At 40.2% G+C, this 18,459-nt stretch overlaps 1 protein-coding gene and 1 long non-coding RNA gene across 3 annotated transcripts in view; one reads left to right on the top strand and one right to left on the bottom strand.

Annotated features, from left to right (window-relative positions):
- Nucleotides 1–10,854, bottom strand: part of ABCD3 (ATP binding cassette subfamily D member 3) — a 72,813-nt gene extending 61,959 nt beyond the window's left edge. The window contains exon 1 of one of the 2 annotated variants that reach the window (XM_090269761.1): nucleotides 10,388–10,854. In XM_090269761.1, coding sequence (XP_090125887.1) covers nucleotides 10,388–10,497 — 110 coding nt within the window. In that variant the 5' untranslated portion in view covers nucleotides 10,498–10,854. The remainder of the gene's footprint in view (nucleotides 1–10,387) is intronic. The other variant, XM_090269760.1, reaches the window with a different exon arrangement.
- A 228-nt stretch (nucleotides 10,855–11,082) lies between these two features.
- The window catches only part of LOC150015314 (uncharacterized), a 60,916-nt gene continuing 53,539 nt past the window's right edge, over nucleotides 11,083–18,459 (top strand). The window contains exon 1 of the long non-coding RNA XR_016509720.1: nucleotides 11,083–11,150. This is a non-coding gene — a long non-coding RNA (uncharacterized LOC150015314). The remainder of the gene's footprint in view (nucleotides 11,151–18,459) is intronic.

The raw sequence follows: 18,459 nt of genomic DNA, 5'->3' as shown, positions 1-18,459 counted from the left end.
ACAATATAAGAAATATTAGAAATTGATCTATAGATTAGAAGCAACCCTCATCAAAATCTCAGCAGGGTGATTCTAAATTTATATAGAAGTAATACCAATGCAAGAGTTGATAAGTAAGATACTTTTCATATTTTGTTTGTAAGAGTCACTGCATTCACAAAATAGGGTTCCTCCAATGCATCTGTAAAATAGTGAGCATTAAATACTTACTTACTTGGTTCATAGTGATACTTATGAAGAACTTACTGGTTACCACTAGAGGAACTAATATATGTATGTATGTACGTATGTATTTATTTATTTATTTGAGAGAGGAGAAGGGAGGGAGAAAGAAAGAAGAAACACCAATTGTCTGACTCTCCTACGTGCCCAGACCGGACCAAAACCGCAACCTAGGCATGTGCCCTGACCAGGGAGTGACCTTTCGCTTTGCAGGATGATGCCCAACCAATTGAGCCACAACAGTCAGGGCCCAATATATTATTTTAAAAACTAGTAAAAAAGCAAATGTCTACCACATCTTTTCTAAATGAACTTTTCTACATGAAGCGTCCCACCTTATAAAGAAATAACAGAATTCAAGTATTTTCATTCTGTAATCTCTGATAAATTCATTGATCTAGGCACCAAACACCAGTGGCTGCTAAAATCACAAAAACAAAAACAACCAGACACTACATATCTCCTAAAGGAAGTTAGACCACATCAGCACCTAGCAAGTATGCTTGCCCCAAAACCACAAATAAAATCTGAACTTGATGAGGCTTTTAGATCCAGGTACCAATTTACAGGAAATACAAAGAGTGAAGAAAAATTATACAAATAATATAACCCAGATTTTGGAATCTGTGTAGGTCAAAATACTGGTTGCTTCAACAAATAAAATGTAAAATGGGGTGGAGGGAGCAGGGGAGGAGATGGCACTGGGACATGAAGATTGAGATTTAAAACAAAAACACAGGCACAACTAAATTACAGTGTTTAAGAATGCACATCTGGGTGACAAAATTATTAAAAACCGCAAAGATGCAATTACTATAGAAGTCAGGAGAGCAGTTACTAGCAGGGGAGAGGGAAGGGACTGTGACTGGGAAGAAATCTGTGGAAGGCAAAGATTTATTTCTTGACCTGAGAAGTAGTTGCAAGGGTATTTGTTTTGTTTTGTTTTTTAAAATCATTATGTTTGAAATCTAACAAAACAAGTGAAAGCACTGTGTACCCGTTAAAATATGGCATGATTTAAGGAATAAAGTACACTTGAAACCTAAAAAAAAAAGTAAAAAAGTCCTTAAATTATGTGTTTTATGTAGTTTTCTGTATTTATGGTATAATATACAATCTTAAGAGTATTACACCATGACTATGTATTTTAATATTAATTTACTACAATGAAATTTTAACAATTAACTTCACTTTGAACTTAACATAAAACTTTTTTAACCCCTGAATAATTCTTGACTGTTCTTTTGAATCTAAATCTATCTGAAAGATTTGATAAAAATGCTTTATTCTGTCTTTTACTTTCTACATGGCTATCGCAAACTGAAGAAGTCTTAGAATTGGGTACCATTTTTATCTCTCTGATTCCTCACTGGTAAAATGATGATAATAAAACAACTATCTCAAAAAACTGTTCAGAGGAATAAATGTAAACTATGTAGAACAATGCCTAAAACAGAGTAAGTGCTCAATAAACAGTGTTAATAGCATTGTCTCCAGCTTTCTGTCTTTGCAGTCCCTTCCTCTCAAATCATGCCTTCGCTCAGGCTGTTTTCCCTACCTAGAATGCCTTTTACCCTGTATCAAAACACTACATATTCCACTTAAGGTCAGGTGCAAATGTGAAACCTCACCACGTAACACCCTGAAGAATTAAACATTCCTAATTCAGTGGTACCTCACACAGATTTTTGTTCCTACCATACAGGTCTAGTCACACTGAGTTGTACAAATTTTCTATGTATTTCTACAACCTTGATTTAGAAATAATGTTCATTCAATTTGGTATCTCAATGCCCAGCCTACTGACACACAACCAACATTCAACAGAAGGTACTGGATAAATGTTATGTTTCCTCCCACACTGATATTCTCTCCAGTAAAGGGAGAGGAAGTAGCTCTTTTGTTGAACTAGTGATAAAATACATAGAAAAACATATTCACTCATCAATTGTTAAATTGGAAATTATCTGATACTGATGTAAAAAACGGGATCATACCATATATTCATTCTGTCTTATACTTGTTTCCACCACCCCACTCCTTTACTGAGCAACAAATATCTTGGACGCTATTGGGGGGAAAGCAAATACTATAGTTGAAAACACCTTAAATCTATTTTTAAACTAGAAATTTGGTGTGAAATGTTAAAGCACAGGATTCTTTCTTTCAATAGTCTGAGTTTCTCAACTGCAAAAAACTTGTTTAAGTTTTAATCTTCCCAAGTACCCAACAAAACTAGCATGAAACTGGTTGTCTTCTCCCACTATATGATCCATCTAGGAAAGAGACCTATCTTATTCATCATTGTGTCCTCAGCACCTAGCTCTAAATATTGAATTAAGGTATCATACCCTCCAATTCTTGAGAATAGAACCTCTTATTCATCTCTATGCTAAACATTCGAAAACCCATCCTATGACACACAGAGGGAACTCAATGTTTTCTGCGTTAGAGCATGATCTTTCATCTCCTTTCTTTGAGTGGTTCACTGATTTCCAGGCCAACCTACTTCCTCCAGTCCTTGTTCTGGAATGAGGAAAAGATTTGATTCTATCTCAATTTCTTCCTTTCCAATAACTTAAGTTCCCCTCTGAGATGTACTGAAGAATGACAATAACACTGAATTTCGAGTCAGTAGACTGAGTTTGATGCAAATTGTCATGTAGTATTTTTAAAAGCAAATTTAAAACATACCTAGTGAAAAGGAAATGCAACAATATGCTAATGCCATATTAATCAAAGGAGAAGCTGAAATATGAAAAAAAAATTTTAATGGGAAAAAAGAGCATCTTAGAATCTATGAAATAAGACAATAATCACAATACAGGTGTTTTGTCCCCTCTTTTTTCTAGCATTAAAATTTTTCATAGCATGTGTTTATTTTGATAATGCAAAAATATTTAATTTTTAAAACTGAAGCATAAAAGAATTTAATTTTAAAACAAATTTATGTCTAGTCCTAATCACTAAAGAAAGATGCCTTATAGGACCACTTTTTCCTTCTGAGGAGACACCATGTCTCATGCTGCTTACTTCATAGGTTTATGAAAGTATACAAGTGTTTTAAACAGTGACATGCAGTGACAAATAAACAAAGCATGCTGATTAAATGACTAAATTATAACTTACTAAGAGGCACCACCTCATTCCACACAGCACATCTATTTTCAGTGGCAACAGATAACTTGTTAAGCATGGAAGAAATCATATAATCTATGTTTACGTGTAGTACTCTAGTGCCATTATAGTAGTATATAAATAAGACTGCTACATCTATTCACAAATATCAAATTAGATGATGCTTTGATGAGCTTTATTTTCATTTTTATAGTTGATTAATTTGATTGCATTAACTGAGGACTGCTAATCTAGCAAGGGCATAACAAATGCATGTTTTTAAAAAACACCTTTTAACACACTCACTACAGTTTACCTAACAAGGCTTCAAATCATCTCAATATATGTAACAGTTCCCACTAAAGAGCACAACCATCAGTGATCCAAAACGTTTTATCCTCATGGTTCTAGAAGGCTATGTTCTTGACAGAGATGCCTAAAACAAAAGTGATTTCCTTATTTAAAAAAAAAAAAAAAAAGTTTATGCTGAAAGTCATGCTCTTAAGCAAAGACCTGATGCTAATTTTTTTGTAGAAATGACCACAATATGCCATTTTTAAACAAATCTAATACTCCATAAAAATCATTCCAAAAAAAAAAATAACAATCGCCGTAGCTGGGGTGGCTCAATGGATTGAGCACTGGCCTGCGAACCAAAAGGTCCTGGTTTGATTCCAGGTCAGAGCACAAGCCTGGGTGGAAGGCCAGGCCCCCAGCTGGGGGCGTGCAAGAGGCAACCTATCTATGTATCTCTTGGACATCGATTTTCTCTCCCTCTCTCCCTCCCTTCCCCTCTCTCTAAAAAAATAAATAAGTAAAATCTTTTTTTTAATGGACATTCTTGCAAATAATCTTGCAACATTATTTTAGACCACTAAATTAGTCAAAAAATTAAAACATCCCTTAATGATGATTAGAGAATTAAAGTAGCACTCATTTATAGTATTCTAAGGCACAACTCATGTAATCTGTGTAGCTCAGAATGTTCACTCGCTTTCCACTAACACTAAGGGAAGTTCATAACCTTACATTCGTTAATCCTATTTATGGTAATTTACCCAAGGAAATAATTCAGCAGAGACAGAAATGTTCATCTGCAAAACTATACAGTATTATCTATAAAAATTACAGATGCTCGTCACTTATGATATAGTTGCACAAAGGAGTATTTATGTATTTCATTACAAATGTACTTCTTAAGTTCATGTAGAAACACAGGGAAGATGTCTATGCTTTAAATGTAAATAACAAAACATGTACCTTATAAGATATAAATAAGAAATAAAAGTAATAAAAATAAAACAATGTTATGGAGATGACATTATAGATGATTGTTTTTATTTTTTTAAATTGTCTTTAATGCTTCCACTCTATCATTAACTGTCAAAGCAAGTTACAAAATAATAATACCATTTTTATAAATTTCTAAGACTTGTTTTACCCATGCATGTAAGAGGGGCCCAGCTCCTAAAAAGCTCAAAATATACTTAAGGAGACAACATTTAAGAAAAATGGGTTATTTAAAACAACAGTAACCACAGCCCCAAGAAATGAATGTCTCATAGTTAAAAGTCATTCAGCAAACATTTCTGAGAGCCTACTATATGCCAGTCACAGTTCTTGCCACTGGGACTATAACGAAGAAAAAAAGACAAAAATTCCTGCCCTCATGAAACATTCATTCTAACAAGAGACATACAATACACAGATAAATATGTAAAATAAATAGCACATTTGATAGAGAGAAGTGCTAGGGAGAAAAGCAAAGCCAGGAAAGTGGGCAGAGTACATGTGTGGAGGGTGCTATTTTAAACTGAATGACAATGGAAGGTCTGTCTCACTGTGAGATGTCTAATAAAAGATTGAAAAGGGGAGGGAGTAAGTAGGGTGGGTATCTGGGCAAAGAGCATTCCAGGCAGGGGAACAGCAAGTGCAAAAGCCCTGAAAAATAATGCCTGGCCAAGGATGCTAATGTGCCCAAAACTGAGAAGTGTGATTAACTGAAGTCTGTACCCACCACCCCCCCACCAGTAGACTACACACAGGAACACAGTTCTGAGAACACTGCTGCTGGACCGGGTCTGCCATTAGTTAGCTTCAGTGCACAGCTGCTTTCCCTGCCAAATACTTTAAGGCCTTCTTCACCCATGGCTGCTTGACCATCTCCTTTTTATTCTGAGGATCCAAATGGAGCCAGCGTACCTACAGCCCCACACTTGACTCACATCTATACTTTGCAAAACATTCAGTGGGACTGTGGAAATGAGAAAAGTGAAGCCAGCCCCTTCCAGATCTGAAAGGAGATCTCGGGAAGGAAAGTATGTAGGGAAGTTACAGAGGTTAGCGGGGAGAAAGTGCAAGGGATAAGAAGCTAGAGACATAAGAACATCCAGGGAGGACAGAAAAGGTCCAGCAACAGGCTACAGGGCTGAGGGTCTCAGGGAAAAAGAGTAAACAAATTTCCAACAGTGGGAATGTCTAAAGAACTTATAAATAAAAGAATGTCTCTGTTTTAAGCTGTTCACTATGCTGAGATATAATCCCTGCCACTACTCCCAAATTTTCAGTAAAACTCTACTACGAATACCTGTTTTACGACTGAAGCTTTAAAGGAATGAAGACAGACATCAAAAAGACAGGCTCAAGAGATAAAATGTAAGTGGGATCTAAAATAGAATAGAAGCAAAGAAGTGACGTAAGGTGTTTCCAAGAAAAGCACAAGCTCCCTGAAACTCCTCCGAAATACTTGGGGGAAGAGACTGTGTTCCCATAACCTATAGACTGGAGCTTTGAAGAGGATGAAAGATCACCCCAACAGCTGGTGGACTTGGCTACACCCTGATACCTGACAGCTAGATAGACCTCACCCACTCAAGCAATTAATAGATAAAATTAAAAAGGTATCTAAAATCCTGCTTCAGAAAGTTAAAAAGGGGGTTATCATCATTTAGATCGAGAGCTGTTAAATAATACTTCATGGGAGGGATGACCCTGACCTAACCCTTAAAGGTTAAAAGTTGAAGAGCAAAGGATACAGACAGATATTCCAGGTATGGCTAACGTCATGAATAAAGTTCCAAAGCCAGGAATGAGCGTGGCCTGTTCAGAGCACATTGCAGAAACTGGCCTATTTGGAACAGAGACTACCCATTGGCAGGCAGTGGTATATAAGATTAGCCAGGTAAGGTGAGATCAGATGGAGGAAGGATCTGAAATCCAGGATGAGAAATCTGAACTTTGACAAGCATTTGTAAGAAGGAAAAGAACTGCTTTGTTCTCTTTTTGGTTTTGGTTTTGGTTTTGAAGATCGTAAAAAACTTTGGCAATGCCGACTGGTCTTTTTTGCTGCCTTCTAAAATTGGTCCACTGATTTCCCACTACCCAGCTCATGTTACATACCTCCAGGTACACATGTCTATGAAGATAATGTCTCTACTCGGGTTTATACTTGTCCCATATCTCCAACTGCCTGTCAAACAAGTGCCCTTACAAGTTCTTCAACTATCCTACATCATTGGTCCACCCTACTGTCCATCCCGTGACATGTGCAAACTGGGAATTTAAAAATGACTCAGTCTGTACTCTCAAAAACTCAGAGTCTGATGTAGGCAAAAGCCAAGAAAATGACCTCATACAATACAGAGTGGTAGCTACTAGAATAGAGGAACGCTTAAAGTATCTTGAGAGCGGAGGACAACATCAGTTTGGAAATCAAAAAAGAGAACACCTATAGAAAACACCTAAGAGATAGTGTTGACTGAACTGAATCTTGAAAGAAAAGAAACATCAAAGGGTGGGGGGAAGCTGTGGGGATGACAGTGATTCCCATGGGACTGCAAAAGCAAGGCAGCACCGGCCACCCTCAGAGGTTGTTAACCCCTATGGCTGGATGAGCAGAAGCAGTAAAGCATCACATCATGATCACCATTCCCTCATACTAAGAATTTTGTATTTTAGAATAGCTGAAAGGTGTTAATGAAAAATAAATGATTATGTTTCAAAAAAAATAGGATGGATTGAAAAGGGCACCACAAAACTCTTCTTCTTCCTATCATAAAATGCAACAAAAACCCGATATAGGCTGCTATAACATTCAATTTATCTCTAGTTATCCATTCCTACCCCTTTTTCTAAGCTTAGCTCACATCCTTCATAAAGCCTCCCCTAACTCTTCCCAAACAGAGTAATCTTTCCTTTCTCAGAACTGTTAAGGAGTATCTGTCTGTACACTGCATTGTGTCATTGCCTCACACTTTTACCTAATTTACATACATTTAAATTTCTTCTCCCTAACAAGTATGTAAGTTTCCTGAGGGAAAAACACCAAACACAGTAATACAACATTCTAAAACAGATTATGCCTTTGAACTGAATACACAGACTCCTTTATCCATGAATAAAAATATTCTACTATTCCCCATAAATGGGGAACAAAATAAAATGTATAACTAGGTAAAACTAAGGTGAAATAAGTCAGTAGTGTCAGCCAGGAATGAATAAAACAGAACTTTCTGGGAAGATGAAAATGTTCTAATTTATGATAGGTATGTGTTACACTGTTGTACCCATTTACTTAAACTATATATAACTAAGATTTATACAGTTCAGTAAATACAAATTTCACCTAAGACTGTAAAAAAAAGGGGTGGGGAACAAGGAGCTACAGATGAAACAAGACCTGAAGAATATTGATGGTACTTCTCAGGTAAAGTGTAAAGGGGTTCATTATATTATTCTGAGTCTACTTTTTAAAAAATAATGTGTGAAAAATTCCATAACAAAAAGTCATACATATATAATTTAACACGGTTGAAAAACTGCATTAACAAAACTAAGAAGTAACTCAGAACATTAAGTTACTCTTTCTTAATGTTTGAAATAATTGACATTGTAATTTTTAAAGTGGTTTTACTGGCTCTAGTGCCTATCCAATTTTAAGAAATATCCTCTAAAGCAGACCTACTGTTGATAACATAAACAAACAAACAAAAAAGGCTGAAATGCCACGGGTTCCTAAATTAAGCACCAGGGAGTAAAATTAATCAGCCGTTACCAAATATACCCCAAAAGCCAGTAAAATATAAAGGTAGAATTTTCTAATCTTCAAATTGTGATACCAAAGATAGTGACTGAAAAGATATTCGTAAGATTCTGGAAGTACAACATCTACAAAGACACACCCAAAATAGCTTTTAAATAATTCAATCATTTTATCTCAGTAATTTAAACTTTAAGTTTATCAGCTCATAATTTGCATTCTTCTCCCACAAAATAGTTTCTGAAAAAGAGATTTCATAGCATTTTATAGAATGAACAAAATTATTTAGTAAGACGAATTCTGTGACACTGTTTTGCTACTTTTGCTATTATTTCCCGGTAGATTACATTTAAAATATCTTTCATTCAATAATATATGATCTTATAAATCAGTAGATACCTTAGCTGTAATTAGAAAAGACATAAAGAGTTTCTGGGATGTTGATAATATTCTCATGTGGGTGCAGATCTAGTGTTTATTAGACAAATGAGTTATATTTGGGAAAATTCTTCAAGTTCTACACTTATGATTTGTACTTTTCTACATGTAATATTCCAATAAAGCAAAGATTCTTTTTTTTAAATCATAAAAGCCAGAACTTTAAGGGTTGTCCTCAAATTCCTGCACCCATACTAAAACAAACACCTGTTATATGCACTGAAACACTTCTCCGCAAAAATGAAATTCAATATTATTTTACAGCATTTAACATTTTCTTATTGACATATTCTCAGACCACAAATAACTTCCACTTGCAACTGGGGACTCTGAAACCATACAATCCAATAGAAAAATGTGCTTTTGTTTCTCAGAATTAATCCTTTTAAAAGCAAATTAACTAGACATGAAAAGGTACAATACTCTTTTGTCCAGACAAAGATGTAAATCATTTTCTACTCTGTTAAGCGGATTTAGGAAGGAAGAGCAAGACTATCGCTTGACTTTAGTAAGATAAAGAAGACTGCAGGTCAGTAAGAACTTCATGGAAAGGAAACCCTCTTGTCAGTGTTTTAGTCCAAAGTCTATTTCTAATCAGGTGTTTTACGCAAACCAAAGACACAAGGCAACAGTTCTTGCCCAGAGAGATGAATAAAATAAAATGCATGAAAGCAGTATGCCAAGTTAATATGAATATCCAATGACTGGCAAGAATGCTTGGGAAGTAACCTCATTCATTTGCTGAAACCAAGTGTCTCCCAGCAAATAAAAAATTATGTCTGTAATCCCGCAACATTAACTCAATTCTCCGCCTCTCTCTAATCTTATAATCTCCCAAAGTTAAATCTAAACATTAAAACTCTCTCGAGACGGGAAGCAGCGGAGTATAATAAAAAAAAGGATCTTGATCCTCACCTAAAAAACACACCTGCAGAGCCAGGGGAGGGACACTTGCTTTCCCGATAAAATGCCAGGGCGTTCACTGACCAACTCCAAGACGACACCACTTTAGAAAGCAATTCTGCCAAGTGGATCCAGGATAGTTCACACGATCCAATCTCGCGACTTCAACAGCAACTACTAGGGAATCATGCCAGCCCTCGTCGGAGTGACTTAGACAACAGCCTCCAGCCTGGCGAATCCAATCCCCATCCTCAAACCCACCCGTTCACAAAGCAAAGCCATCGTGTGGCAGGAGATGAGATGACAAAACTAGAACACACCCAGAAAGTTGGTAACAGAAGCGACGTGTTTGGGGGACAGAGTTGGGGGGCCACAACCTCGAGACAGAGACAGTTTTGCTAGCGGGCGCGGAAGCAAATACACGCACTCCCGGCGGCAGAGTAGGGGGCCGGGCAGGCCCGCAGGGACGCAGGGAGCCCAGAGGACGCCGGCGCCGCGGGCACACCCGGACACCCTGACATTGGAGCCTGGCAGCAGCCCGGGCCGGCGCTCTCTGCGATTGACCCCGCGGGCAAAGGGACCGGTCCGCCCGCCGCCGCGCGAGGCAGGAGGGCGCGCGAGGGGCGCCCGCTCGGGCCCAGGACAGCGACGCGCCACGGGCCTTCTTACCCGTGCAGGCCGAGGGCGCGGCGCCGCTTGTGGAGAAGGCAGAGCAGCAGAAACGCGGCTCCCGCCAGTGAGGAGTTTCGCGCCGTCAGGTACTTGCTGAAGGCCGCCATGGCACCGCCTGATCCAGCGAGCCAGGGAAAGGAACGCGGCGGTGATTGCCTTAGCGCAGGAAGCGCGGAGGTGACTGGGAGGAGAAGAGTGCGCTGAGGGAGGGCGGTGCCGGCTGCGCAGGACCGCCCCCTGACGCGCGCCGCCGCGCCACCCGCGCACCGAAGCCCACCTCGGACTTTAGCTCGGCGGGAGCGCGCCCGGGCACCACAGAGGCTGGAACGGTCCCGGGAGCTCTCTGCGCACGCGCGGACCCCCGCCGAGTCGCCGGCAACGCGGGCGCGCAGAAACCAAGTAACCTTTGTCTGTGCTTCCTTACTCCTCCGGCCCTGGTGGCTTGAGGCAGGGACAGGCTCACCCCGGCTCCCACCTCCGTGCGCACACACCTAGGCTTTCACAAGAACTGGAAAAGCGGGCCTGGCTGAGCTGGGGGTTTCCTGGGACCTGCTACTCCACCCCCGGGGATGGGCCGTTACCACCCTCTTAAAGGAGCCCGGAAGAAGGGAACGGCCCCGTCAGAGTATTTACATGAAACTGAGGGCGCAGTAATCATTTAGACGAAAACAACTGTCGGGAACTCAGAAGAAGTGTAGGGAGATGTGGGAAGAATGCTTACAAATCGAAAACCTTTTCCCAAGCCAGTGTTTTCCCAACCGTGAGTTATGATTTCCGGGGGACTGTGAAATCCGTTTGGTAGATCCAGACCACCACTTCTTTATTTTTAATCAAATCGGAAAGGATAGAACACGGTTTAAAATCTCAGAATGCATCACGTGTAAAGGAGTTGTTCTAAATTTTTTATTCCGGTCTTTTGTATCTATGTGGCCCGAGTAAGTGATATAAAATGTATTTCTTCATGTGGATCTGATCAAACAAAAAGTTTGAGAAACACTGTTCTTTGCCAAGAGACATCCAGAAACAATCGTGCAGTTTGTTAAAGCTGGCATTGCTCCCAGGATCTGAAGAGCATTACAGATTATAGCATTCTTCTTCTTTCTGGCCCTAGTGATGTAGAAATCGTTATTCCTGGCATTTAGACTGGCATATGTACAGTAACTTAGGGAGTTTTGTCTTCATTTGAGGAAACTGAGGAAAATCAATTTGTTCAATCAGAAAATGAGCACATAAAACCTTGTATAGTATACATGCATACTAAAGTAGCCTAGGTGTATCCCCCATTAAAATAATTCACAAAACAGTGGTTTCAACATAAGCTGGTAGTTGCCTAATACGAATGATGATAATCACAAGGACCGGATAGTGTAATGGTTCACTGTATTTGGGAGGGAGGGGGTCAACAGTCTAAATTTCGCTAAACTAGAGCTTCCACTAAATTCTCTATTTGCCATGTAGACATTTTATTATCTCATTTAACAATTCAGTAATGATGTATGCCTGGCACAGAGGATCAGATTATAATCCCTATTCTCCAGAGAGTGGTGCAGATGAGAAATATGGGGGAAATTATCAATGTGGTATCATATTAAAGGTATGAACAAGGCATGATGACAGCACAAGGGAACATGCTTAGTTTTTCTAAACCTAGAGCTTTCAATTAAGGTATGACACACAAGATGGTTTTGTAGTTGAAACCCAAAGACCAGAGAAGGAGTCACTTAGAAGGACAAGAGGGAGAATTATTACAGTAATTCACTAATAAATTCCACAATAATGTAAAAGTGTTAGGAACTTTGGGAGAAAGTGACTGAATTGTTTTGGAGTTTGGAGCAGTGAAGTAACAACATGCAAGGTTAGTCCAAAATGTAGTCTCTTTAGAAAATAGATTATATTTCAGAAGAAAGATATATTTAGGAAGTAGACTATAGTTCAGAAGAAAGATAAGAATGAATCATTGGGCAAGATATTCTAGAAGGCACCCTTGTTCAAGAAGCATGGGGTCTTCTTTAAAAAAAATGAAATTAGTTAATATGAGCTCAGATAATTTTAGCTATTCATAAAGCTCATCAGATGAAGACCACCAGGGACAAACCTATAACACAGCATAGTTAGGTTTATTAACTTACTGCAGCAAAGAACACCACACAGCAGAGGAATTGTGGGCATGTCTCCAAAAACGGAAGAAATTGGGGTCCTTATAATATTAGGGGAAGGGAAGAGTTTAGGTAAAATCCGAATGAAACATTTCTTAATATACTCAGAGCAAATCAGATCTATATGTAAATGAGTTAATATCAGACTTCAATTGACAAGCAGACTCTGGATTCTGTTTCCTCGGAAACATAAATTTAAGATTAATGTAGAATATTCTGTCCCAGAGTTCCTTATCTGAACCTATGCACTGTAAATTAAGACTGTTTCTCTAAGTCCAAGTGTGTTGGGTAGTTCACTTTCCCCAGGCAAGAAAGGAACATTCTGTTCTCACTAATACGAGTTTCAAACAACCATATTTCTGACAACCTAGAATTATAGAGGACAAAGTTCCACAGAGCTATGTCCCTTGTTAATTGACCAAAGCAATTTTCAGATTCCTTCTTTATAATACAGTATTCCCTCACTTATCGCGGGTATTACATTCTAGACTCCCCCCCGCCCCCCGCAATAAGTGAAAATCCGCGAAGTAGGAACCTTACAATTATTTTAGTATTTATATATACTTTAAGGCTTTATAAACCCTTCCCACACACTTACAAACCATTCCCAGTCCTTATCAACCTTCCCCACTCCCTTATTAACCTTTTCCACACTTTTATAAACACTACTTATGTTCTTAAACATATTCTACACTCTTAAACCTATGTAACTTTAACAATGTATGTATACAGTACCACAAAATTCCGCGATATGGTGAAAAATCCGCGATAAATAATTAAATATAGTATTTTTTAAAACCCCGCGATACAGTGAGTCTGCAATAAGTGAACCGCAATATAGAGAGGGACTACTGTATTGAATAATTAAGAAAAATATGATTTTATTGGGAGATCTCTAGGAGCTCTGACTTTTATAGCACTTGACCTGTTGTGAGAATATGGAGTTAAGGAATGTAGAAAAACCTCTTAAAGAGGTGTTGTGTTAGCCAGCCTCCAACACTGTCACACTGTCCCAAATAATCTTTGCTTCCAGGCATTGGTGTCCTTGTGTAATCTCCCTCACACCGGAGCTGATCTGTGTAACCAAAATAGTATAATGAAGGTGATGGTATGGAACTTCTGAGATCAGATCATAAAAGGCCTTGTGGCTTCCACCTTGGTCTCTTGGATTGCTTGCTCTTGAGGAAGCCAGATGCTACAGAGAACAACACAGCCCTGGAGAAGTATTGAGGACTCCCTGGCAAGAGCCAGCACCAGCTTGTCAGCCTTGGAAGCAGCTCTTCCAACCCCAGTCAAGCCTGACTGTAGCCTCAGGACCAACTCTGAGCCAGCCGGCTCAGCCAAGGTGCTCCTAAGTTCCTGACTCACAGAAACTGTAGGCGATAATACGTGTTTATCATTGTTTTAAGCCACTAAATTTGGGTCAGTTTTTTTTTTTTTTTTCCACGTAGCTGATGTAATTTGGGCCATGTCTTGAAAAACAGATGGCTAAAGGGGCTTAGGAGAAGATAAATAAAAGCAAAGATACCGAGACAAGAAGATACAAAGCAGATTTAGGAAGATGATTAAGTCTGGCGTGGATGGAAGTTCAAAGAAGGATGTGAAATGGGAGAAAAGGTTGAAATGTTTAATCTAGGTCAATATTTAATGGAGGTAAATGTTTAATATTTAATTCAGGTTTGGGGATGAATAGTAACCTCAGCTTTTATTTAAGGAAGACCATGCTAGTGGCAGTGAGTACACTCTTGAAATAATCTAAGTAAAAGGTTTTGAGCATCTGAGTCAGGACAACACAGAGCAAACAAGAAAGGACTTTGGGTTCAAACTGGATGGGGTTGGGTGAGATTGTTATTTAATGGGAAGAAAATCTTTAAACGGCCTCTAAGATTTCCTGGTCAAGGGCCTGACAGGATGATAATATTTACCTGAGGTCAGGGGTCGAGAAGTGGTGTGTGCTTATCAGGAAAGATCATGAGATGCAAATGAATAAATTACTCACTAATTTCTCATCACCAAGATCAACTCCAAGATCCTTAGCATCTTGCACAAAGGTAATTATGATATAAACTCTGTCTGCCTCTTTGGATCTCTATCCTAGCACTCCTCTTCTCCAATAGATATATGCATTCTCCCTCTGCCCCAGGAGACGGAAGCACACTGCTATTCCCCTCTGTAGTCTTCCCTTAACTATGCTATTCCCTCTACCTGAAATATCAAACTTCCTGCCCTAACACCCTCACTTTCAACTAAGTTTAGCCTTTAAAAGGAGGCATTGATGACCTCCTACACCAAATTATCTTTTCTGACCACTTTCCCCTACCCCCCACCTCCTGCCAAGTTAATCACTTCCTCTTTGTGCTACTTCTGTATTTACATAATTCTTTTACAGAGTGGGGATCTCCAAAAATCCCCAGAGCCTGTGGGTTGGGGGATAGAGGAAAGGGAACAGCTTTTAAAACACCTTTGCATGACTATGGCTAGAAGCTTTGTGTCTCAGTTATGCAAATGATTTTGGTTCTTCCAAAGCCCCAAGGAGATGGGAGGGGTTTTGACCATGGAATGGTATGGAAAGAGCATACAGAGCTTCTGTGAATGGTCAGAACTGGTTACCACACCCACTGCATCAGAGGCCACAGTCAGGGGTTTAAAAACAGGCGGCAGACATTTTTATCGAGGTTCTCCATGCAGTTTTGAGAAGGGAAAATACCATGGGTCTTGGAAAGAACAAAGGGAGAACCATGCTTGATCCAGTGCAACATGGCACATGTTTTCCTGGACTGTTCATTATACTGTTACAGAACCCCTGGGCTGCTCCAGTTGAAAACAAACCCATGGGCTCTTTAGTTAGGGGCCCGATTGCCCGCCGCCAAAATTATAACTCTCAATACCAGAGTTTGGTGAAAAGAAAAAGAATTGTTTATTTAACAGTTATATAGATTTAGTTATTTGTGGATTTCTGTTATTAAGTCTTATGCTCTTTAAAATAACCACAAACGCATATCCTTGCCTCCCCCCCTTCCAAACCAGGCTAGTTTTAGGGAAGTCAGAGAAACCGTTTCCCTACTTTCCCAACACAGTTCAGCTTTACCAGCAGCTGCCAATCATTCAATCCTGATTGGGGAGGTCCTTTCTGTGCTGTGGTGCCCTCCAGCTCTCAATGCAGAACCACCTGGATTCTCAGCCTCCTTGCAAAACTGCCTTCTTCTTGCAAACCGTGTGGATCTTCTCTCCTTCTCAAAACTGCATGGCGAGAGCCTCTTAACGCAGCCTGGAGACCCCTTCTCCAAGCCACATGGAGAAGGCCCCTTCACCAAGCCATGTGGAGGGAGCACACACGAGAGAGCGAGAGCGAGAGAGCCCGAGAGCTAGAGTGAGAGCCCGAGTCAGAGCGCGAGAGTCTCAGAGTGAGAGCACGAGCGAGAGCCAGAGAGAGTCCGAGTCCGAGCGCCAGAGCGAGAGCCAGAGTGCCAGTGAGAGCCAGAGCCGGAACGAGAGCTTGAGAGACCCCGCTAAAATGTCTGCAGCTGCTTATATATCCCTGACTGCGTCATCTGACGCAGTGGGCGTTGCAAACAGTTCTGACCATTCACAGACCCTTACGTAGGCTCTGTGTGCTTTCCATACCATCCCCTGGTTCAAGACTCCTCCCATCTGCCTGAGGCTTTGGATGCATTAAAGCCATTTGCATAAGAAAGACAGTAGCCACCAGCCTCAGGCATGTGGAAGCATTTGAAAAGCTGCTTACTTCTCCCCATCCCCCAGCAGCAAACTCTGGGGATTTTTGGACTCCCCTGTTTCTGTAACAGTTTCCCCTCTTTCAGACTAAGACCCTTTATAATCTTATAAAGGACAATGGGCGAAGGTCTCATGCTCCTCTAACTGCTTCCTGCTGAACGTGGTCGTCGTCCTACCTACCCTTGGGTCTAGAAATCCCTAATAAGAGTGGGGATGTAGGGGAGGGTGCTCTTCCCACATGGGGAAGAATCTTGCAGAGTCCAGGTCAGTTGGCTATTCCTGGGTAGCAGCATGCTTGGTTTCCAAGGGCTGGTACTGCTGGACAAGCTGGCATTCTTGTCATATTCTGAGGGCAACAGACTTGGCAACAAGGTTAAAAAAACACAATTCAACCTATAACCTCTATATACAAAAGGCAGGGATTAATTTTTCAATGTCCCACGTTAGGAAAAAAAATGGCTTCTTTGGAGGAAGGTGTGCAGGGCATGTCACACCTGTCGAAAGCCCTTTTGCCCACCATACTTAGTTTGGGCTGAGGGGTATAAATTTTGGATTTCCCCCCCTCTCAGACCTCTGGGCCCTTTCTGTCCAAGCCATTAGGACAGAAAAGAAACCGGTTTTAAAGTGAAGCCTGCAGACCACCCCATACTTCACCAACTCAGCCACTTAGTTCAGCCAAACCGTTGAGTCTCAGGAGGTGGCAATGCAGATGGGCTTCTTAAGTGAGGCCTATATGTATAGATAATTACTCAGGTAGAGATCATAGGCTTATGCCCTATGAAAACAGAAAGAACATGCATGTTAAATCGCACAACACAATTGACAAACCAGTCTTCAAATCTGAGAGACTGTCTTATTGTTAAGACATCCAGTTGCAAGGCACTTGACATTCTTCTTGCCTGTAAATAAAGCATCCTTTATAATGTCACAGACTTGGTTTAACTTTCAAATGGAAAACAAACTTTATAGACAGTTAGCTGCACTGAGCATTGCGATTTTCCTTGAGTCACGATTTTTCTCCTTAAGATTACCCTCCTTGCCAGTAAAGGGACTGCATTAAGTCCAGTTTTAATTTAGCCTGTTCATTTGCATAAACACAACAAGAGCAGTGATTGATCACATATGATCTTTAAGTCTACTATGCTGGAACTTACGCAAGGAACCTTCATGTTGACTTTAGTCTGCCCATCAGGGCACAGAAGCTGAGCCACACACCTGCCATTCAGCCTTGCCTGCAAACACCTGCTTTCCCAAATCCTTTGGGTTTTCCATTGTGCCTTGAGGTTCCTTTTATCCATCTTTCAGGAAAGCAACCTTTGTTCCTTCCCTGGAAAGACTGCCATGAACCACACAACCAACCAAGGTGTCAGGCCTTTTTCCTTCTGGGCTTTCCTTAGCTTCAAAAGTCAAGTTCAGTTCCTCAGGGCTTTCTGGTAACAACCAGAGCCTAAGCATGCCTCCTTCAGGCATGTCACTCCAGTCAAAAGTCTTGGTTAACAATACCTTTATTAACAACTGGTCTTTTTAGTTTTATGCAAAGAAACCTAATGTAATTACTTACTCCTTTAAATTGCCAAATTCTGGAGGGATCAGGTAAGGAGAACAATACACAGTGTGAAGGAATATCCTTGTCCTTCTAATATTCCCAAAATTGCATTTCCATGCCTTATACTTTCTTCTGTTCACTTTCCTACATGTGAAGTTTTTTTAACTTTCTCTGGGAAACCTCAATTTTCCTTTCAGATTATATGGCCAGTACCAATACAGAGAATTCCAGACCCTTCCTAGGCCTCAGAGAATTCTAGACCTTACATAGGTCTCCAGTGGCTAATGCCAAACCAATACAGGGAATTCCAAATGACCTTTCATAGGTCCCAAGGCTAAATGCCAATCCAGGAAATTCCAGACGACCTTTCATAGGTCCCCAATGGCTAAATGCCAACACAGGGAATTCCAAACGACCTTTCATAGGTCCCAAGGCTAAATGCCAACACAGGGAATTCCAAATGACCTTTCATAGGTCCCAAGGCTAAATGCCAACACAGGGAATTCCAAATGACCTTTCATAGGTCCCCAATGGCTACATGCCAATACAGAGATACAGTAACCATACAATTAGACCACAAGTAGTTGAGGTTTCCCTTTTCCCAGGTTTAAAAACTTTCACAACATTTCTAT

Source organism: Furipterus horrens, unplaced genomic scaffold (assembly GCF_987537825.1).
Source record: "Furipterus horrens unplaced genomic scaffold, mFurHor1.1.pri manual_scaffold_3, whole genome shotgun sequence".
Taxonomy (NCBI): Eukaryota; Metazoa; Chordata; class Mammalia; order Chiroptera; family Furipteridae; genus Furipterus; species Furipterus horrens.
Note: the sequence above shows the minus strand (reverse complement) of the source record. Positions and strands in the feature narration are given on the sequence as shown.